The sequence below is a fragment of the Durotheca rogersii genome (assembly GCF_024521655.1).
Source record: "Durotheca rogersii strain YMJ 92031201 chromosome Unknown GGS23scaffold_32, whole genome shotgun sequence".
Lineage (NCBI taxonomy): Eukaryota > Fungi > Ascomycota > Sordariomycetes > Xylariales > Xylariaceae > Durotheca > Durotheca rogersii.
Window position 1 is genome coordinate 18,477 of NW_026251263.1, and position 21,180 is coordinate 39,656.

Sequence of the window (21,180 nt, forward strand, 5' to 3'; positions counted from 1 at the left end):
GAGATGGAGGGAGGGACTCACCACCAGAGGAAGCGCCGGTGCTAAATAACTAGCGAATAGCGACGGGATAGCCACTCGACAGCAGTGGCTCTTTTTATCGCAGGTGCACGCGTCCAGGAGGCGCACTCGGCGTAAGCACACGATCCGAATAGTTGCGTCCAGCGAAGGAAGACGCAGAAGACGGTGCCCGACTTATCGACGAGCGCAACAAGACCCCACGATCGTGTGGCTTATAGTGGCTGGTGTCTGGTGGCCAGTGGCTCAGCATTACTTCAAGTAGGTGGTAAATCTTTTGTGGTGTGGGGCGCTAAGGAACAGGGGGTAATTTTGTACCCTCTACCTCTAAGACTTCTGAGGTTCCCTGTAAGTCGTCAACCTCTAACTGGATTAAGCGATAAGCCCGCTCTATACTGAGCTTTGCCCTTGCTCCTTACAAGGGGCACCAGAATGTCCTCTTGAATAGATTTTCAATCACTGTAATAACGGGTATGTGACTGATTGCTTTTCTAAATCAAATATTGTCCTAGAAGTGCATCGTACGCCGAAATGGTGAGTGGTGGTGCAGTGGTGGTAGCGGGGTCCCGCTGTGACAGGGGCTTGAGAGGACAGTGGGTACAAAATTACCCCTCTGTTCCTTGACGCCCCACATCACAAAAGATTTACCACCTATCACTGAGTTACCCTTGGTACCCAGGTACCTCGCATTCGATAGATGAGGGGCAGAATCGGAAATGTTAGAAGCTGCCGGCAGTCTGCCAGCTGTCGGTCAGCCCAGGTCAGGGCGCCCGGCGATAGTAACTCGTTGTCTACCCTACATATAGGCATGTGTATTCCTAGGTTACAGAGTCTCTTTATAACACCTACCTATCTATCATGCCCATCAATACAGGCCTATGAGTACAGCACCGAACAAGGGAATACAGGTCTCTGCATTTTCCTATGCCGGTATTTTAAGGATAACAGAAGCCAACCTAACACCATTCATGATTAATTTATAATCAGCGTCGTCATTATAGTTGCCATCATCGTACGTGGTTGGCGCCAGCAGGGATTGAGTCTCCGATAGTAGAGTATTGAGAAAGACGGCAACGCATGCTTATACCTACGCAGGGAACATCGCAGATTGGCGCCTGCACATCCCACGAAATCCGGCTTGTTGACGATGCTCGGACCTATTGTCGCAATTAGCATGGATGTTTCACGGCATTGCGAAAAAAACAAGAAGAAAAAAAACCGGCAGAACGTAAGCAGGCAATACGTGAGTCCAGCTCGGTCTACCGGGGATCGCAGGAACGGGGGCGTGCTAGTGTAGTCGGGAATGGAGACGACGCGACCCCGCTATCTCGCCCTGCCTCGTGTCGCAACATGCTGGAGACCAGAGTTAAAGACGTGCTTTCGTGCTCTTGCTGAGATTGGTTGACTTTCTAGGTATAATCCCCTCCAGAAGCGGAAATGAAGAGAAGAAACGGTCTAGGTCTGGCCACAACCGGAACTACCCGAGACACTGTTGCGAGAGGCAGAAGAATGGCCAATTTCAGGGGCGCCATGACGTGCTCGTGGTCGACGCCGCTGCACAACTCTCGGCGGGCGAATCAGCGCGGCCGCGCCTCCGGTCGGTGCGGACACGGCTTATCTGCAAAGCGAAAAAGGCACGCGTTTTTGCTCAGGTAAGACGCCATTTACCAGGGATGCGGAATCCGACGCTGCGAGACCGACTCACCGAGAGGGACTACTTAGCTGATCGCCGCGTCCGCTGAGCCCTCGCCTTGCTGATAAACCGCTGGCCACGCTCGTAATTCCCTTACCCGTCCCCCCGGGAGAGAGCACCAAGTCGACCTCGAGTAACTAGTTTATCCGCGCAGAGTAATCACCATGGCAGATACGGCGCAGATTCCGCCGGAGAGCTCACCGGCCCCTGGGCCCGACAACAAGCCTGTGGAAGGTGAGCGACAGACGCGGCCCCCTTTCTCGAGACCGGCGTGGTTTACTAATAGCCGCTAATAGTGAAATGGTATCGATCGGTGCTGTACAATGCCACCATCCTCGGGCTGTGTAGCTTCGCCGCCCCGGGCCTATGGGGAGCCATGAATTCTCTCGGTGCCGGCGGCTCCCAGTCGCCCTACCTGGTCAACACCGGCAATGCGCTGACCTTCTGCCTCATGGTGGTCTCCTGCTGGCTGACTAGCGGCATCGTCAAGTACATCGGCATCAAGGGAGCGCTCTTCGTGGGGACCATCGGCTACGCCCCGTACAGCGCAGGGCTCTACCTCAACAACCGGTACGGGGTCCAGTGGCTCGTCATCGTCGGCGCCGCCCTCTGCGGTATCTCGGCAGGGATATTCTGGGCTGCCGAGGCCGCCATTGCCATTGCCTACCCCGAGCCGCGAAACCGCTCGAGGATGGTGGCGTACTGGCTGACGTACACCCGAGTCGGCCAGATCTTGGGCGGCGCCGTCAACCTAGGCTTAAATGTGGATCGCAATGAAGCCGGCAAGGTCTCCCACACGGTGTATCTCATATTTATAGCTCTCCAGGCTAGCGGGACTCTGATCGCCCTGCTCATAAATCGCCCATCCCAGGTCCAGCGCGCGAACGGCGTTCCGGTCCAACTTAGCACCTTCGATAACCCCTGGAAGGAGTTCAAGGCTACGACGAGAACGTTTTTCGACAGGAGATTCCTGCTCATCGTCCTGTGGATCGGCCAGGGTGTGTACTCCGAGGCCGTCTTCTTCACGTATAATGCGCTCTGGTTCAGCGTGCGCGCCCGGGCTCTGGGCTCCTTCGTATCCGGGATCGTCGCGGTCATCTGCGGAAATCTCCTCGGCGTGTGGCTAGACCAGAACCAGATAGCCCTGAGGAAACGGTCGCGATGGGCATTTCTAGTCATCCTGACGCTGCAGGGCGCTTGGTGGCTGTGGCTCACCGTCAACGTCACCGAGTACCAACGGACGCAGCCCACCTTCGACTGGGTCGATCCCGGTTTCGGGAGAGCCTTCGGGGTCTTCGTCTTCCTCGTCATCGGATTCCAGCTTAACTACAACTTCTCCTACTTCATAATCGGACAGCTCTCCTCGAGCCCGCAGGAGATCATCAGATTTTCCGCCCTCCTGCGGGGCACCGAGTCGGCCTGGCAGGCAGTCAGCTACGGGTTGAACGCCATCCCGATCATCGCTGCGGTAGGCGGCCCCTATATCAACTTTGGCTTGTGGGGGATCTCGGTCTTTCCCGCGTGGCTAGTCATCAAGGAATTCGGTGTCAGCAAAGACGACCTCAGTCTCGAGGGCCAGGCTGAGGAAGTCGGAGGAGAAGAATCTAGTAAGACTAAGGAATAAGCCGTGTAATCAGTCTCTTCAAAGGAAGGGTACGGGAGGCCTGTCAGAGCACGTTTCCCAGGGGATACACCCAGTACCACGCATTTCTCGCACCCCGGAATCTCCATGTAGATGCATAGATCGATAGCTAGAATCGCCGGATTTCCGCTAGTGAATAGCCCAAGTTTTTAGTCTATGAGTAGTTTACAGCAGACGGTTGAAGTTCGGGACCCCTGGTGGTTGATGCCATCACCACCCATCCGCACGCCATCGACGAGGTAACCTCTCCGGGCCAATCTATCTGTCGACTCGATATCGGCTCCCCCTCCCGCTTGATATCGGCTACCCCTCCCATAGGAAGAATGTACGCGCACGCCATATTAGTCGGTAGACTCTGATCGCAACCACGTGGGGGTTATAAATGGCCGCATGGTCGAGCGTATCGACACTGGGGGTGAAGATACACGAGGGGATTGTCGTGTCAGAAGAAAAGAGACGAACAGGATACCAGCGACAGGCTACCTGGCAAAATGTCCGCTAACCTCGAAGCGCTGAAACACATTTCGGAGGACTCCGGGTTCCCTATTACGATCCACCCGAACTTCTCCCCCAGGATCAAGGACCATGTACCGCCGGAGCCGGTGCGGGAGCAACTCTTCCCGGACAAGGACCGAGCCACCTTCGCGGATCCGGAGAAGAAGGCTCTCTTCGCCGTCGCGAAGGCCACGGACCTGACGGAGTCGATCGGCACGGTGCTGGAGGGCGTGCAGCTGTCGCAGCTGACGCCGCAGCAGCTCGACGAGCTGGCGCTGCTCGTCAACGAGCGCGGCGTCGTCTTCTTCCGGGGCCAGGACCTGACGACGGAGCAGCAGGTGCGGCTGTTCGAGCACTACGGGACGCTGGACCGGCACCCGGCGCAGAAGGACGTGCGGCACGTGGTGATCCACGGCAGCAGGGAGGACCACCGCGAGGTGCTCAAGTACACGCCGTGGCCGCTGGGCGACTGGCACGCCGACACGTCGTTCGAGATCAACCCGCCGTCGTACTCGCTGCTGCGCATGGAGGAGCACCCGGCCGTCGGCGGCGACACCGCCTGGGTCTCGGGCTACGGGCTCTACGACACGCTCAGCGCCGCGCTGCGCCGCTTCGTCGAGGGCCTGCACGCCGTGCACACCTCGCGCCTGCAGTACGACACCATCCTCGACCTGTGGGGGGTCGGCCCGAACCGGCCGCCGGTCGACTCGCACCACCCCGCCGTGCGGACCCACCCCGTCACCGGCCTCAAGGCGCTCAACATCAACACGGGCTTCGTCACCGGCTTCGCCGAGCTCAAGAAGCACGAGTCCGACAAGCTCCTCGACTTCTTCGCCTACCACATCCACTCCGCCGACGACCACTCCGTGCGCTGGAAGTGGGAGGTCGGCAGCGTCGCCATGTGGGACAACAGGTAGGTAATAATGAGGGTCTAGCGACCTACCCCCTCCGGGGCTGAGGTTCTGTGTGCTAACTGCGTGCGCCGACAGGTGCGTGCTGCATCGGGTCATCCCCGGCGGGTACGAGGGGCCGCGGCGCGGCATCCGCACGACCGTGTTCGGCGAGAAGCGTAAGTGGAAGGGGGATGGCATCCCTTTGCGCCAGCCTCTCCGTTCTCCAAACTAACGACGATGTGTGACGGGCAGCATACTACGACCCGAACAGCGAGAGCAGAGCGGAACGCCAGCGCAGGCTCAAGGCAGAGGCAGCGGCGCCGGCGGCCAACGGAGAGGCCAACGGGCACAGTGCTGTCAAGGAGGACCCTATCAGCGCACCCGCATAAAGGTTGAACACGGGGGTGTGCGCATTGCTGAAAAAGGGGGCCCGTACGGTGAAGGACTGGGAGCAGCGCACAAGCCTCCAGCAATATTACGTGCTAGGCATAGGAAATATAGTCAGGGTGTATGAATGGCATGTTAAGGACTGTTTCTATTACCTTTTGGTTGCCTTGACCCTCCCGTTGGCGTGACACAGCCGATTTTCGCAGGCTATTGGATCCGAAGGACATAGACGTAGACAACGCCGTTGCCACTAGTCATGGATTTATTACGACTTTGCCTTGCGGGATGTTCTGTAATAACATGGTGATATTCCAGTTCCCGTCAACCAGTACCAACAGACACCCTGCCACTCCGCCACGGGCGACCTTCTCACGACCCGCTAGGGAATGCTCGCGTGATGGCTGTTGGCCGCTAGCGTCAGCGGTGACTTCGTGAGAGAAAAGTTGAGAGGCCACATTGATCAAATCAGGGCCGCTTTAGGCGCGCAAAGTTGGGAAGCCCCGAGATAACCGTCCCAGCGGCGACCTATTACTGTTTGGGAATTGGCGGCCTAGCTCCTGGACGTCTCAATTGTTGGCCGCAAATTCGTCACATTGGCGCTTCCGAACGCCGTTGGCCCGCATCATGGAAGCGCCGGGCACTGCCATGATTGTTGGTTCTTAATATGTATCTAGAATAGGCACACTGGGCTGACTTGGGTTTACGATAGGGTCCATATGTGCCGTTTAGATTTCGTGTATAAATATGGAGTGACCCAGCCTGACGTCCTGTTTCTTCCCATAGCACTCTCATTCTTCAGACACCTCAGTTACTATCGTTCAATCATATATTATCCGTACTCTATTTCTCGATCATCTCTTTTCAGAATGGGAAAGAAACGACCCGCTCCGCCCCCAACCCCTTCTTGGGTGCCTGCCCCCCCGGAGGGATCTTCATTACCGGATCGCGGTTATTTTATTTCAGGAGATAGTGTCTGGTTCTACAATAGTAAGACGAGCTTAACGTTGTTCCATGGAGATTGCTGATATAGAGTCGTAGACAGCACCGGCAATTGGGAGAGTGGCAGAGTTTCGGAAGTTAGGGGGATCAGCGGCAGTACACTGCTCCCATTTGTTAGCAGTACCTCATTTCTTCCTTAGCTTGATCGGAACCATTAACCATTCGCAGATTGACGTTGATGCAACTGGGGAAACCATCCAGATTGGAGCGGAATTTGTGCGGCTTCAAGGCTGATGTCGTCTTATTGGCTATGGAGATCTTGTGGGCCAATGAGTCAGCTCCTCCGGGCGGTTGACACAACGGTTGGAAGATGTGTATGTCGAATTGGTTATAGTAGATGATGATGGGAGACATGGGGCCGTAGCGCCTAGGTCGTCGCAGTGGTCGTACCAACCTCATTCGTTTAGAGCTACCTATATTGAGTCTTATTAGACCACGTGAGATCTTCCATTAACATTGACACCTTGTGAAACCGACGGCACGAGTTAGTTGCCAAGGGAGAGCAGCACCATGCCACTTAAACTGCTTTCCCGGATATTATTACTACTGAAAATTGCTCCCCATGCACGAGCAATACCGTCTAGATCTGGGAACCGGCTAGCTTGGCTCTGACCTGGCCAGTGGCTCTTAATTGGCCGATTGTACTGTATGTCTCTTCCCAGCTCTGCTTTGCTACCCTAATCCGACACGCCTTTATCAAGGCACGAAAAGCAATCTATACAGAGTCAACTTGCCCCAAAGCATCCCCAATCCATCGCCACAGCCTCTTATCTGCCACGAAACCTGGGTTCATTTCCGACATCAGTGTCAACTTTCTTGCGACGGCAAGGCTGTTCGACTTTTTTTTTTTTTCGAGGCGAAATGCTGCTTCTTCTCTTTCCTTTACTTCTTCTTCCGATGCGTCATCCTCGCGTAGCTTGGCAAAAAGTTGCTTGTTACCCTCCTGCTGAGCCTGCTCGTGGAAGAGCCGAGCGTAATCCACCGAGCCTACCGCCCCTTCATCCTCTATCTCGTACACGAGTTCGTACAATGTTTTGAAGAGATTATAATCCTGCTTGGAAAGTAGACGAACTAGCCGAGAAAAATACCACATCCTGTCGGCTTTCTTCCAGACGTCTGGATCGATCTTTGGGACTCCTAGGTTGAAGCATGACCTAAAGGCAGTAATTTGTGACCTCGATGGTGGCGATGCTGACCCTGCTAGTCCTGGGGTAGTGAGCAACTCAGTGATAGGACCAGATGTCGCAGAACCCCAATCAATGATACAAGTGATATTGAGATCTTCGTCAACGAATATATTGCCAGAATGAAGATCTGGGTGAGAAAGGGTGAAACCGCCATTTGCCGTAGAAGAAAGGTGAGGGATCATGTTGTGCAGGAACTGGCCTGCAATACAGTACGAAAGCCGGTTTTTGCTACTCTCTATCTTGTTGCCGATTGCTACGAAGTCATTCCATCGTCTTGCAGCAGCTCTATAGCTATCCCAAGTGGGATAATCGAGAGAGTCGGGAATCGGTGCAAAAAAGGTATGTGGTGTCAGGTAAAGCTCTTTGGCATGAGAGGTGAATGCTGAGATAAGAGAGTTCAAGTACTGGCCTTCTTCAGAGAAGGGGCCTCGATCTATTGCTTCTTCGATCGAGTCTCTCCATTGCCAGAGAAGTGACGGGGAGAGGCATTCCCCGATGGAAAAGTTACCATGACGGTCTTCAAAGATTGACCCGATCTGTTCAAAGCGAATCTCTGATAGGCGAGACATGATAGCGCCGAGCTGACGCATGATATTCTGTCGGTCGTGATCCGAAAGGGGGAGGAGTGGCCAAGGCAATTTATATCCCGATGGTTCACGGGAACAATCGGCCCAGTCGTAATCTGATAGGGCACGACCAGAAGCCTTGCTCTGCAGAATATACGGAACCCCAACATCGTTGTCCTTGGAGCCACTATGATGGTCGGTAACCAGAAAGCTGTATTAATGCAGGCCCTGCTTACCTATAAGAGTAAACTTCCGGAACAGGAATGGAGCAATGAGCTCTCAGGTATTTCAAAGTGGATGCTTCGCTCACTAGCATCTTGGAGGCAGTTTCGTCGGTGAGGATCGTAGACGGACCGGTGCGCGGGGAACGAAACACCCAGTCAATTCCATCATCAAATGAGACAAAAATGACCCAGTTCAGGCTGCCAGCTTTGGGTGGCTTTGACACGTCGCAGGTGCATGGTCGGCCCCGAAGCTTTTCGGCAAGGGCAAGAAGAGCGTCGACATTGAATTTGGCATAGCAGAAGATCTTTTCCTGCATGGTTGCACGGGGTATGGGCGAGTTGATAGTGTGGACGTACGTAAGGTAGATAGATGATGAGGAAGAAGGAATGAGAAGCAATTCAAATGAAATAGTAAGTAGTACTCATCCGGCGAGCGGGGTTGTCCAGACGCTTGTTAGGCCAGTCCAGCACGGCCCACTTCCGTTGTAGGTACTACACGTACGCGACCTAGGAATACATAGGTAGTTCAGCGTGGAAGGGCAAATGGCGCGATACGATCGCTGAAGAGTCAGATTCGGGCGGTGCTCCTGTTCGCAAGGAATCCCAAGGGTTAAATCGGATTTGTAGATGCCTAGCTGCTCAGAGTGACAAGACACGCCTCGCTCAGGCGTCGGTCTAGTTACCGGTGTCGTCTAGTCCGCTTTCCCCTGCCTCAGCGGATTCACGAGCGGATGTTGGTTGGGGAGGTGAGAACAGGCGTGCGATGAGCGAACACACGCCTCCTCGTGAGCCGTGTTGGTACCGCGTCCCCTTGGCCTGGCATACGGCACAGCCGCGCCCCCTCGTAATGGGCTGCGCCCTAGTCCAGACGACGACCGCTTCCACTGGCCCTCGGTCGTGCCTGTTGGCAGCTCTTCTGCTGCGGTTGGTTGCGCTAATATCACCAACAGGCATAGAAGTGTCTCAGAGCTGGGCCCGATACCCAAGCGCGGTGTGCCTTGTCACCAAGCCAAGAAGCTCTGTCCTGACGCTACATGTCCGGGTTCCATTCAGGCAGCCATATGATCGCCATGGTATCCATCCAACCTGTCCTCTTCCCCGGCTGTCGAGAAACATCTTGCACCAACGCCGAGCGGGTCTCAAAGGCAGTTAGGTAGGCGGATCTTGGACGCGTCGAAAGCCGCGATTATTCAAACGGAGAGGTATAGACTATTTATTATTAAGTTACCTATCTAAAACGCCCGCTAGTGTAAAAGCTTGATGTACGTACCTACGCGGAGGCTGTAAAAAGAAGCCTGGTTGCGTAAAGAGGATTAGGCAGGAAGACTTTATGCAGGTAGGTAGGTGCCTAGGTACTTAAGACGGGTGCCTAATGTTGCCAGGACATTGGGATCCACTAGGTAAGCACCTCCGTACAGGCAGGTACCTAAATTTTAGCGCTCTAACAAACTTGGATTAGGTATTTGCTACCTAGGCAATCATCCCCCTGGCCATAGGGGCCACCCACGCTGATAAGATAGGTACGTCCACGCTGATTAAACACTGGCGGACTAATATAACTGACACCATCAACACAAGCCAACTTCTACTCAATCCATCCCCAACACCACATGCCCGCACACGTATGCGGGTAGTGCCGTGGACAAAAAGAGCCCCAGACCGTGCCGCTGCCATGGACGACGAAGCTGCAAGGTTGCGAGCTTTGATTCAACGGGCCGACGGCACAGTTAAACGCGAAAGCGATGAAGACAGCGAGGACCAACACCCTTCGGCGCCTCCCCCCTCTGTTCGTCGGTCTAAACGCGCCCGCGGGAACGTCTCGACGACGGGCACAGCCAGCCAATAAGAGGGACAAGGGCAACGTAACAGAGGCAAAGCTCCAGCAGGCCAGAAACAGCGCGTACTGACGAATGTGGATATAATGGACCGGCCATATTGCACCCTGTCACGTAAAACGTAGACGCCTACGATACGCTTTTGCGGTATGCAGGCATACAAGGGCTGGTTCAATTGGTATGTGACACACCCAGAAATTCCTTCTAGGCCTAGCAAACGGGGGTCCTATGGGTCGGAAATGTCCCAACGTCGCCGACCATGGACATCGACATCTCGATCGGCTGGAATTCCTACGGCTTGCCCGTGCCCAGCTCGCCCAAGACCGCGGCCCCGACGCCGACGCCACGCCGCTTTATCTATCCGGAGCTATAGGGTCGCTCTTCAAAGTGCGCCTATCGACCTATGGCTATACTCTCGTAGCTAAAGGCGTGGAGCAATGATACCTTACCCGCCTACAGCACGAGAGCAAGATATACGAACGGCTTCGTCTTATCCAAGGAAAACATGTCCCGGTGTGCCTCGGGATGGCTGACCTGATCCTGCCGTATTATTTTAACGGCGCCGTTAATGAATACTATTACGTAGATCGGGAGAGCTACGTAGGCACTGAGGTTGCTCTGCGGGGAGCAACGGAATGTACTCTACGACATACACAGCGGAAACCCTATGATTGTGGACTTGGAACGGTCAGTCGTTCACGAGCGCCAGCCGCTCGGCTCTGTCGGTCCCAATCGGAAGAGGAAGCACGATACTCGAGGGAGGAAAACCAGCAACGACTTCGTGGTCGAAAGCCAGTCTATCATAGCAAGCATCCAGCGCTGTCTAGAATAGCCTCGTGATGCGAACGTGTCACGTAGTAATTGAACCAGCCCTTATATGCCTACATACGGCAAAGCGTATCGTAGGCGTCCACGTTTTACGTGACAGAACGCGTATAACCCGATTCGTATCATTGGTAATGGTCTCTCCTACCTATAATTGCTTTGCTTCTCATGGCAACCCCTCGTCAAGTTATCGTTTCGGCGTTGTTTTTAGCGCTCCTGGCCAATTCCTCCTGCGCTATCGCGTCCTCGTATGTGTCATACTTGTATCGGAAACCCGGGTGATCGGCCCTGAGGTGCACCTGACCCTTTCCGTAGATCTGCTCCCTGAAGGTCGGTGTCGATGGCAACCCGTCCGCGCCGTGATCGGGGATCTCGGGCGGGTACCTGCCACGGCGGCGGAGCTCGGGGACGAGGTAGTTGACGGCATCCTCAAAGCTGCCAGGGGTGACGACGTACCCAAGGTTGAAGCCGTCAATGTCGGCGACATCGATCCAGCGCTCCAGCTCGTCGGCGACCTCGGCGGCGGTGCCGACGGGCATGGCGCCCATGCCGCCGATGGCGCTGACGACGCCGAGGTTACGCGGCGTGAGGCGCGGGACGTCGTCGCCCTGGTAGCGCAGGTTGCCGACGGCCGAGTGAACACGCGCGATGGCGGAGATGTCGTGCTCGGTGAGCTCGCGGTCGAGGTCGAAGCGCGACACGTCGACGCCCGTTGTCGCGCTGAACTGCGCGAGCCCGCCCTCGACCAGCACGTACCGCAGCGCGTCTTCGTACTTGCGCCGCGCGTCGTCCGCGTCCGCCCCGATGATCGGCGTGATCATCGCGAACACCTTGATCGATGCCGGGTCTCGCCCCGCCGCCGCCGCCGCCTCCCGGATCGCCTTGACGCGCGGGGCCAGGATGTGCGGCGATAGCCCCGATACGAAGATGCCCTCGGCGTGCGTCGCGCCGAACTTGATCCCCGCTCTAGACACGCAAATTAAGAATTCGTACTTGCAAAGGCAGGGAGGAACGAAGGGCTTGTAAGTTATCAATGCTCACGGTGATGTGCCTGCTTGGAATAATACCGGCGTCCGTTGCGGCGAGGGGTCGACGATATGGGGGGCGTCTACGCGGAACTTTTCACCGTGATGGTGAATACTCCTGACCTGCTTATAATCCGTGTAAACGCCGCTCTCTGCGTCTTCGAGCAGAGCCGTGTCCGACCACGAACCCTCCCAAAGCCTAACCAGGTATTATTAGCAACGCGAGGCCATTATCATGCACGGGAAGTCATTGGCCTACTTATACAGGACCCGCAGATACTCATCCGCAATCTCGTAGCGTTTGTCGTGTTCGACATATGGGAGCCCGACCTTGCAAGAATTAGCTAGGGAGTTCTACAAGGCGGAGCATAGCCGCTCACCGCTCTCGATGCCGACTCCTTCCAGCTCGTCACAATATTCCAGCCGAAACGACCTTTGGTCAGATGGTCGAGGGTGCTGAAGCGTTTCGCCACTACGTAGGGCTGTTCATACGAAGTCGAAGTCGTCACGGCGAATCCGAGTCTCTTGGTGACTGCGGCCATGGCCGACACCGGCTGGTCAAATCGTCAGGCACACAGCGATAGACCGCTTCCATCGTCCTGGCCATCGTGCGAGCAAGATTCAACATACAATTACGGGGTCAGCCATCGGCCACTGGCTTCCCGTCCGGATAGCAGGCTCGGGACTGCCTTTATATCTTCAGCGCCGCAGCATCGTTAGCAGCACGCTACCTGGCGAGAGGCGTCGATCGACTCACGTATCATAGACGCCGTACGTATCCGCAAGAAAAAGCGATAAGAAGCCCCCTTTCTCAAGGAGTTTCGCGAGGTCTGTCCAATATGACAAGTCCCGGCGCTTATCCTTGGCCCGGTCCGTGGGGTTCCTCCATTGGCCAAAGGAGAGGTGGCCAACTGTGAACATATCAAACCCATTGAGAACGATTTGTTTCTTTGTGGTTCCGTTCGATGGAATCTCTTGATTTGCTTCTGACGATGCCATGGCGAACGACAGGCCACTCAAACCATTCGAATGTTTAGATCAAACACCGCGTCGTGGATAATACGCCGACATAACTCTTATATTTTAATTCATGATATCAACTCTATCTTGGATGGATCTTATAATCCCGTTTCGTTGTGCCAGCCTTGACGGTACACAATTGCGACGTTCTCTCCGTGGTGACAATCCGGGGTCCGATTTCGCCATTCTCTTATCTTCGTCCTCTCCCGCACCAGGACGCGATGGGACGCATAGAAATGTTGTCGAACTTGTTGGCATCGACTCCTCGTCCAGAACGTATCATGAGCTTCAAAATGCCGGATTCATTACTCCGTCAGATATGCAAGACGAACTCGTCACACGTAACCCCGCGCTGTCGCCATATTCTGCAGACAGCATGCCATCAGCCCAAAGCGTGCCGATCCAACGCATGAGCGGGGGCGATGATCTCTCTCGTATCAAGCACGCCACCGCGCCGCAGGCCAAAGGCGACCACACGAACGCCGAAGAAGACAGCCGGTTATCGGAACACCGACCAGGGCCCTTGCCAGGCCGAAAAGCCGCCGGACCGCGAATCTTGCTATAATTATTGAGTTGTCGCGGCTCTACGAGACCCAATGGCCGCAATGTGCAATTTGCGAGGTCGCATTTTTGTGAGGCTCCAGCATGACTTCCTCTTCGGCATCTGTGGCGGACGTCGCCGCGAGCGAAGATGCAACCCCGAAGGCCGGAAGGGATGCCCACGCGACAATTGCCCGAGCCGGCGAGGCGAGCCTGCGTGACGACGCGGAGGCGAAGTCGAGGTTCCTGGCGACCTTTTCCGCCGAAGAGGAACGGAGCATCATGAAGAAGGTGGACCAGCACTTCTTCGTGCTCATCGGCCTCATGTACATGATCAAACAGGTCAGCCGCAACTAACCGAAAGGGTGGGGAGGAGGGTTGTCTTTCGGACATCGCTAACATCCAGCAGATCGACGTCAACAATGCAGCCAATGTCAAGGTCCTGCAAGTTGGCGAGCCGACTAATATCATCGCCGAGTTGAACATGACGGCAGACCAGTATAACTGGGTGCAATCCATCTACGGCGTATGGCTCGACTGGCACATGCCATTTCGACGTGCGGATACCGCGGCTAACCTCGGACAGATCGCCTACATTCTCTTCGAGGCGCCCAGCAACCTGATCCTGAAGAAGATGAGCCCGCACGCGTGGCAAGCTCGGATCTTTTTGTGCTGGGGCATCATCGTCGCCGGCCACGCTGCGGTCCAAAATCGCCACGCGCTATACGCGCTGCGATTTCTCCTCGGGTAAGACGGCCCCTTTACCGGAGACGAATATTCGTTGATGTGATATCAGGCTGACGTTCTGCCGCCGGTTAGCATGTTCGAGGCTGGGATGTTCCCCGGGGTCATGGCACAGCTGTCGGCCTGGTACCGGACCGACGAGATGGGCAAGCCGGTGGCTTGGTTCTTCACCATCCAAACGTTTTCCAACATCGTCGGGTCTCTGCTCTGCTACGGCATCAGCTACATGAACGGGGCGCGGGGCCTCAGTGCGTGGCGCTGGTAAGCAAGCACCCCAGCGGCGCCCAGGATAAAATAGAAAAAGGGGGGCTCGGCGTTCGGCTAACGTGTCCGGAAAGGGTTTACCTCATCGAGGGGGTCATCACCATCTTCTTCGCTGGCGCCGTCTTCGCCCTCTTGCCAGACTACCCCAAGTCGCCGAGGAGCAACCGGTGGCTTACCGAGCGAGAACAGGAGTTCATCGAGGTGCGGCTGCCGGAGCACGCCCCGATGACGAGCGACCCGTTCTTCTCCAAGAAGGAAGTAATCGCGACGCTCAAGTCGCCCCTTATCTGGTCGTTCATGCTCTCGCAGATGCTGGTCAACTTTGGGAATTACGCGTTGACTTGGTATCTCCCAACCATTGTCACGAACCTGGGTAAGCCCCGTTTATCGTCCCTTTTTTTGGTTGTAGGTCGACGGCTGACGCTGCTTGCAATGCTAAGGCTTCGCAACGCTTCCGAAGAATCAGCTCCTCAACATCCCCCCGGCCGTGGCGGCGATCATCGCGCTCATCTTCTCGGCGTGGTTTATCAGCAAGGCCTACATCGTGCGGCCGCTTTACATCATGTACGTAACCACGCCCCGGACGAGAGCCAGCGCAGCGCTAACTGGCTCGCGGCGAGCACAGGTTCATCCTGACGGGGATGGTGATCTGCTTCGTGCTGTTCTTCACGATCAGCTCGCGGGTGGGGCTGTACGTGGCGTGCATCCTGGGGACGATGTTCACGCAGGCGTACTTCATCCCGTTCTGGGCGTGGCGGTCGGCGACGCTGCGGGGGTCGACGGGGACGGCGTTCGCGCTGGGGCTGCAGAACGCGGTGGGGCAGGTGGGCACGGTGACGGCGCCGCAGCTGTTCCAGCAGCGCTGGGCGGCGAGCGGCTACAAGCCGTCGTTCGCCATCGCGGCCGGCGGCACCGTGGCCGCGTTCGTGGCCAACCTCGGCACGTGGTGGCTCACGCGCGCGACCGAGCGCGACGTCCGCCGCGTCCGCCGCCTCATCCGCGCCGCCCGCCGCGACGGCCGCGTCTTCCACGGGCCCGACGTCGCCGCCCGCGAGGACCCCCGGCTGTTCGGCCGCGCGCCCAAGCGTGGCGGCGACGAGGATGTTCGCGTCATCGAGGTGTAGACGCGGGCGCACGACGGGCGGGGCGGCCGGGAAAGAGGGTCGGGGCGTCAGACCGAGCCTGGTACCGTTACCTAACTCGTCCGACTGAATGAAAGCCGCGGTGTTGTAACTACCGCAGTGCGCCGAGAAGAATTGTGTACAAGAACAGGTGCCGCACATGTTTAGCTGTATGAGGCACAAGTGACGATACCCCGCTATAGGTTGCAGGTACTTCGTAGCAGGTTGTTATCTGCCGCTCGTGCTGAGTTGCGAGACGCTGTGTCGCCCTGCATCGCGACCGATTCGTATCACAAAATGGTTATGACAACTGACTGATAATATCGTACGGTTTCTGGGTCCCAGCTTGGCCGGAGTTAGCAAACATTCATCGAATGCGCAAATGTGCCTGTGAGCTCCGATGAAGTGTCTCTTCTCCACGATTAGCAAACCTGCTTCTGGTGGAACGTCCTCCTTCTCGCTCCCCAGCTACGCGAACCCAACTGTCCGACCCTTCTTTGAGAGAAGGAATTCATTTCTACCACTTGAACTTCGTCTCTTGGGTACTGGTAGGCAGACGACTGCCGGGGGAAGGGGGGGGACGCAGTTTTGCGAGACATCTGCGACGGTATATAGCACTAGTACACTGGTAGGCAAGATGTCGAGTTGTCTACGTAGCATTATATACATCGGTGTGCGAAGGAACCGCCCGCGCCGGCGGGGCATGGGACTCGGCCGGCGGCTCGGCTGTCGGGACCGGTGGAGGGGGAGCTGGCGGGGAATATGCAGTCGATCGCCGTGGACGTGCGAGGCATCGACATCGGATATCCTTGGGCGCGCGAGACGGGGACGGAGAAAGGGTGCTCACCACGTCTCGACTTCCGATATAAGTTTTTTTTTTTTTAACTCCTAGCGCGACTTTGGCAAAATTCTTCTGGCTTGGCTGCCGTGCCAGTCCAGACCGGCCGGCCGTCTTACAGCACACAGGCACAGCAGCGCTAAGAGCGTGGCACATGGATTGCGTCGTCGCACTCCCATCCCTACCGTCGATGCGCAGCTGGCGCGTTGCGCGGGCTGCAGGCGTTATGCATGTCTCTCTTTGTAGGCACCCAGGTATGTGGCTGCGGTGCTCGCGTAACGGCCCAAGTTGGTCCAGTTGTGGAAGCCCGGGGAAGAAGGCTAGCTGCCAAGCTAAGACAAGGTCTAGGTACAATGCCAGAGGGGGACGAGCAACTGACAGGTCGAGTATAGTAGGCACCTCACGCTGGTGTCTGCGGCCGGGGGCGGTCGGTCGGTCGGTTTGCGCTGATAAACAGAGATGCGATGTGTTTTTTTTTTTTTTTTTTTTTCACGCACCGACGGAGCCGCTCCCTTTCTGCAGTGGCGTAGTAGCGATACTGTCCGTAGTGGCTTGGGTGCTGTCTAATGTGCAATTGACTGGGAGCTATAGGTGGATACATATGCATGCGCAATGCGTACATCTACACGTAGGAGGTAAGGTAGAGCACCGTTCGTTACCTTCGCCCGTGACGTAGGCGCGGTTCAAACCTGTCTCCAGAGCGGGAGAGCAGCAGCAGCAGGGGGGGGAGTCCACAGGGGAACTAGTCATCGCCGATACGGAGATGGTTCGAGGGATGACTCTGGGGAATATGAGGCACATACCTATATACCTGGGTAGCTAGGTATGTAGGTACCTACAAGGACCCTCGAATGGGCCATTGTCGAGGCCCACCCGTTAGTGGACAACGACCAGCCCGCGAGTGGTGTGACTCGGCCCGTGGGCGACCAGCTGCTGGCCTTGACGGGTACCGAAACGTACCTGCGTAGGTACTTCGGGTGCTGCAACCTCACTACTTAAACTAACCGACGTGAAGCCTTTCCAGACAGACAGACAGACAGGGAGAGAGCGCGGAGAGAGACCCGATGCCGAACTCAACTGGGGCATCCACTGGTCGCTCGATTGCCTACGTCAGGGCCCATTTTGTACGGCCCGTCGTCGCGTATGTGCCGTCTCCCACCGTCGTTGCGCCGCCGCACCGAAACGGTATGTGGGTAGGTATATGTACCCAGGTAAAACCCCCCCCCTCCTTCGCCCAGCCCAGCACTATCACCAACGGCCGAACCGTAAAATTTGTACGAGTATCGCTGCCAATGGCCGCTAAAACCCCGCCCCGCTCCAGCGCCTCCCCAGCGTGATAATAACTCCCACCAGTCCCCGTCACAGCCCAGCGCCAGGTCCCGTTTCGCCAAGGGCAGAAGCCCAGCCCGTAACAGCCCGTGACAGCCCGTCAACTGCTAAAACTTACCTGCCTGCCTCATGCTTCTCTCTCTCTCTCTCTTTCTTCTCGCTCCCTCTCCCTCCCTCCTACCAAGACCTCTCTCTACCAAATCAAGGCTCTGCATGTTTTGCGATTCCGACAGCGTATCATGTCCACGATCGGCAATAACGCAATACCGCCATTTCTTGCAGCGAGGCCCTCTGTGAAGACACTGCCCTTCGTCCGCGCTCCGCATTCTGGCCCCTCCCTGCGCTCGTGCCGCGTCCCCGACACCGCTCATGTCCGGCTTCAGGATCGCGGAGAATGGATATGGAAGACATGAGCGTCCAGATGGTTGCCGCCGACACAGCAGCTGAGGCCGCAGCGGACGTCGCTGCCGCCGACCCCTCCAACCGACATCCCAAGAAGTCCAGCCAGACCTGCATTCCCTGTCGCGTCCGCAAGGTGCGCTGCGACGGCCGCCGCGACGTCTGCCAGAATTGCGAGCGCCTGGGCTTCACCTGCTCCTTTCAGGATGGCGCGTCGCCGAACCAGGATCCCGACACTCTCGCCGCTTTCGCCCTCCCTCGACGGCGCGTCCGCTTGGCCTGCGCCAACTGCCATTCCAGAAAGGCCCGGTGCAGCGGCGAGACCCCCAAGTGTGCGCGATGCCAAGCCCAGGGCATCGAGTGCGTCTACAAGCCGACCAAGCGGTCGGGCGGCGCCGGTGCCGCTCCCCAGTCCGCCCAGCCGGGCACCACCGACTCCGAGCTCGAGTCCGTATCGTCTGAGCCGCCGGAGAAGAGGATCATGACCAGCAAGGACAACCAGCGCTCGCATCGCGGCTCCCAGGATGGCCCGGACCAGCACCACCATTTCGAATCCAACGGCGCGCTGGCGGGTGCGACGCCGAATCGGGAACCGTATGCGCTCGACGAGGGGGTTTCGTCTAGACTACCAGTGAAAACTAATACTCCTCTCAGGTTCACCTTTCCCGACGAGGCCCTAACCCAGCGGACCTTCGGCAATTTCTTCCGCCAGATCCATCACGTGCCAATCTTTTCGTTCCTGCATCGCGCCTCACTCATGCAGCGCTACCACGCTGGTATGATGGATAAGGCGCTGCTTCTCGCCCTGGTGGGAATTACCTCGCTGCTCATGGACCTGGGCCCTGGCACGCGCGAATACGGCGCCAGATGCGTCGACGAATGCCAGGCCATGGTACTTCGGGACCTCGAAAACCCGTCGACGATCAAGATACAGGCCCTCGTTTTGGTCATGAAGCACAGGATGCTGTCGAAGAAGTTCACCACCGCTTTCATGCTCGCGGCAACGGCAACGCGCTTCGCCTACGCCCTGCGGCTGAATTACGAGAACCCGAACCTTTGCTTCCTCGCTAGGGAGTCCCGGAGGCGGTTGATGTGGGCGCTTATTACCATCGACTCCGGCATCAACGGCGGCTGCCCGGATTTTACCTTGATGCCGTCGGAATCGATGCATATCCAGCTGCCTTGCACCGAGCGTAATTTCGAGTTCGATCTGCCGCAAGTCACCGAATACCTCCGACCCGTCCCGACGCGCCCTTTTGCCGATGACATCGGCTCACTAGCGCTTCACGTGCGGCTCTTGTGGATGAGAAGCCGAGTGCTGTACTGCACCAAGAACGTGCTAGGCATGCCCGAAGCCGAGCTCACCCAACTCCCAGAGCTCGTCAAGGTGCTGTCCGACGAGCTGTCCGGCTTCAACGATCACTTGCCTTCCTCGTTCAAGTTCTCCGAGAGCAATCTACAGCTGCGCGCTTACTCACCGCGGCTATGCGTTTATATCATGATACACGTGTGGTGGCGGCAATGCCACTGCGATCTCTACCGGATATTTCTCCCCGGCTTCAAAGAGGCCCTGCCCCAGTCGGGCCTAAATCGATTAGACCCTCAGTTCGCGGCGTACTGCGCTCGCCAATGCTACGAACATGCCTTGGCCATGGCGGATATTTTCAAACTCATCTTATCCCTCGACGGCGGCCTGCCCGTCACCGACCTCGATCTGCCAGCCTGCGCGTATCAATGCGCACGAATTATTTTCTTCGTCTACCAGACGAATAATGGCGAGATTGGGATAACGTCGAGCGAGCTGCAGGATCTGACAACGAGGTGCCTGACGATCGTGAAGTCGATGGATCACGTTCCAGCCGGCGCCGCCATTGTAAGCCCCCCAATTTCGAGATATGTTGTGAGACTCGACTAAACACGCGTGTTTTTATAGGTTGCCGATCTCGAGAAGCTGATCGCTCGCTGCCTCTCCACGCCTACGAGCGTCACCCCGGGCAGCCAGGAGGCCCCCGGCCCTGCCGAACACAGTATTGCGCCTCAGCATGTCATACCAAATCACAATACACTTCCACGGCATATGCAGGTTATCGATGAAGGTGGCTTCGGTACCATGCCTATCTTGTCTCCCACACATCTCACCTCGCCGCAGCCGCAGGGAAGCTCGATGTCCACGTCAATCGCGCATCCCGTCGGCCGTCAGCCGCCACAGCATGCCCAGGGGTCTCCCCTACAGACGGCGCCAATCGGCGATTTCAACATGGCGAAGCAGAATCTACCCCCTGTGCTGCCGCCCGACGGAGTCGATAATAACAATGCCTTCGAAGGGGCCATGGACGGCTTCGACTTCAACTTTGAATCATTCGGGAACAGCGGGCTGGAATCGGGGTCCTGGCTCTCGAATGACTGGCTGAACACCGAATATTCCCAGGCGACCGTCTGACAAACCTCACGTTTGCGACAAGTGATATGTTGCTGTTATATCCGCGACGCTCTAGGGGATTCAGTGGCGCTCATGCGTGATGACACTTGCAGGCCGCCCCTTTCAGTATCCTCCCATATTAGCCAGGAGGGATGATCCGAAAGGGTCGGCGAGACGCAGGCAATCATAGTCGACGCCCCCTCGCCCCCTCCCCCTGTTCCCCTTCTGGTGAGCGGCACTGCTCTTCTTCACTGTCCCGAGGCCAGGTCGGCTATTATCCGCGGTCACTACCACCGCGGCCCTAGAGTATGAGGGCAACAATACTCTAGAAGAATGCAGTATTCCATTTCGGGCTTGCGCTTTGGCGTTCGAGAAACCGAGTACTAAATAACTCAGGTTTTTTGATCATTTTTTTTTGCTCGCGACCTTGTCTTAGGTTATACCGTCGACCCGTATACTGTTATGGGCCAACCTCCGAAGGAAGCACCTGCAGGGCTTACCACGACCCAGATACGATGCGGTCCTGTCCCTCGGTACATTGCAATGAGAACCCGAAATTCACAGGGGCGAACCAACTCCCCTTGCCCGGTCACGGGGCTGAAAGCAATCTTACCTTTGAGCCAAGGGCGGCGGATTGTCCAATCTGGCTTTAGTAATCCTGGGTATCCGGATGATTGTTGCCTATTGAGCCAATTCATGTCTGCTCACCCTGCAGCAGAT

General features: G+C 56.7%; 6 protein-coding genes across 6 annotated transcripts; 4 read left to right on the top strand and 2 right to left on the bottom strand.

The window, feature by feature from the left end:
- The first annotated feature begins 1,710 nt into the window (after positions 1 to 1,710).
- Positions 1,711 to 3,521, top strand: GGS23DRAFT_316655 (MFS general substrate transporter). The gene is made up of 2 exons (XM_051512846.1): positions 1,711 to 1,942; positions 2,005 to 3,521. Exons 1-2 carry the CDS (start codon positions 1,873 to 1,875, stop codon positions 3,330 to 3,332), a joined length of 1,398 nt encoding a protein of 465 aa, XP_051368118.1. The 5' UTR covers positions 1,711 to 1,872; the 3' UTR covers positions 3,333 to 3,521.
- Positions 3,470 to 5,368, top strand: GGS23DRAFT_616048 (uncharacterized protein). Its single transcript, XM_051520756.1, has 3 exons — positions 3,470 to 4,758; positions 4,835 to 4,914; positions 4,991 to 5,368. The coding sequence occupies exons 1-3, from the start codon at positions 3,842 to 3,844 to the stop codon at positions 5,125 to 5,127; spliced, it is 1,134 nt and encodes a 377-aa protein (XP_051368119.1). The 5' UTR covers positions 3,470 to 3,841; the 3' UTR covers positions 5,128 to 5,368.
- A 1,471-nt stretch (positions 5,369 to 6,839) lies between these two features.
- Positions 6,840 to 8,418, bottom strand: GGS23DRAFT_607478 (kinase-like domain-containing protein; the record flags this gene model as incomplete). The annotated part of the gene is made up of 2 exons (XM_051520058.1): positions 6,840 to 8,064; positions 8,114 to 8,418. The coding sequence occupies 2 exons, from the start codon at positions 8,416 to 8,418 to the stop codon at positions 6,840 to 6,842; spliced, it is 1,530 nt and encodes a 509-aa protein (XP_051368120.1).
- A 2,147-nt stretch (positions 8,419 to 10,565) lies between these two features.
- On the bottom strand, positions 10,566 to 12,906 carry GGS23DRAFT_616056 (DszA family xenobiotic compound monooxygenase). Its single transcript, XM_051520757.1, has 6 exons — positions 12,544 to 12,906; positions 12,417 to 12,483; positions 12,167 to 12,340; positions 12,046 to 12,116; positions 11,803 to 11,985; positions 10,566 to 11,727 (listed from the first exon to the last, which is right to left on the bottom strand). Exons 1-6 carry the CDS (start codon positions 12,783 to 12,785, stop codon positions 10,944 to 10,946), a joined length of 1,521 nt encoding a protein of 506 aa, XP_051368121.1. The 5' UTR covers positions 12,786 to 12,906; the 3' UTR covers positions 10,566 to 10,943.
- Positions 12,907 to 13,335: 429 nt separating this feature from the next.
- GGS23DRAFT_316763 (high-affinity nicotinic acid transporter) lies at positions 13,336 to 15,677 on the top strand. The gene is made up of 7 exons (XM_051512847.1): positions 13,336 to 13,688; positions 13,756 to 13,872; positions 13,933 to 14,093; positions 14,166 to 14,351; positions 14,429 to 14,727; positions 14,795 to 14,918; positions 14,980 to 15,677. Exons 1-7 carry the CDS (start codon positions 13,452 to 13,454, stop codon positions 15,476 to 15,478), a joined length of 1,623 nt encoding a protein of 540 aa, XP_051368122.1. The 5' UTR covers positions 13,336 to 13,451; the 3' UTR covers positions 15,479 to 15,677.
- A 2,209-nt stretch (positions 15,678 to 17,886) lies between these two features.
- GGS23DRAFT_316941 (uncharacterized protein) lies at positions 17,887 to 20,702 on the top strand. Its single transcript, XM_051512849.1, has 2 exons — positions 17,887 to 19,914; positions 19,975 to 20,702. Exons 1-2 carry the CDS (start codon positions 18,037 to 18,039, stop codon positions 20,479 to 20,481), a joined length of 2,385 nt encoding a protein of 794 aa, XP_051368123.1. The 5' UTR covers positions 17,887 to 18,036; the 3' UTR covers positions 20,482 to 20,702.
- Positions 20,703 to 21,180: the final 478 nt, after the last annotated feature.

Coding starts and splice junctions, on each gene's coding strand:
- GGS23DRAFT_316655 (XM_051512846.1), top strand. CDS start 1,873: ATGGCAGATACGGCGCAGATTCCGCCGGAGAGCTCACCGGCCCCTGGG. Junction 1,943..2,004: donor CGACAACAAGCCTGTGGAAG/GTGAGCGACAGA, acceptor AGCCGCTAATAG/TGAAATGGTATCGATCGGTG.
- GGS23DRAFT_616048 (XM_051520756.1), top strand. CDS start 3,842: ATGTCCGCTAACCTCGAAGCGCTGAAACACATTTCGGAGGACTCCGGG. Junction 4,759..4,834: donor GTCGCCATGTGGGACAACAG/GTAGGTAATAAT, acceptor GTGCGCCGACAG/GTGCGTGCTGCATCGGGTCA. Junction 4,915..4,990: donor GACCGTGTTCGGCGAGAAGC/GTAAGTGGAAGG, acceptor TGTGACGGGCAG/CATACTACGACCCGAACAGC.
- GGS23DRAFT_616056 (XM_051520757.1), bottom strand. CDS start 12,785: ATGGCATCGTCAGAAGCAAATCAAGAGATTCCATCGAACGGAACCACA. Junction 12,484..12,543: donor ACGTACGGCGTCTATGATAC/GTGAGTCGATCG, acceptor GCGGCGCTGAAG/ATATAAAGGCAGTCCCGAGC. Junction 12,341..12,416: donor CGATGGCTGACCCCGTAATT/GTATGTTGAATC, acceptor CGATTTGACCAG/CCGGTGTCGGCCATGGCCGC.
- GGS23DRAFT_316763 (XM_051512847.1), top strand. CDS start 13,452: ATGACTTCCTCTTCGGCATCTGTGGCGGACGTCGCCGCGAGCGAAGAT. Junction 13,873..13,932: donor GGGTGCAATCCATCTACGGC/GTATGGCTCGAC, acceptor AACCTCGGACAG/ATCGCCTACATTCTCTTCGA. Junction 14,919..14,979: donor GTGCGGCCGCTTTACATCAT/GTACGTAACCAC, acceptor CGGCGAGCACAG/GTTCATCCTGACGGGGATGG.
- GGS23DRAFT_316941 (XM_051512849.1), top strand. CDS start 18,037: ATGGATATGGAAGACATGAGCGTCCAGATGGTTGCCGCCGACACAGCA. Junction 19,915..19,974: donor TTCCAGCCGGCGCCGCCATT/GTAAGCCCCCCA, acceptor GTGTTTTTATAG/GTTGCCGATCTCGAGAAGCT.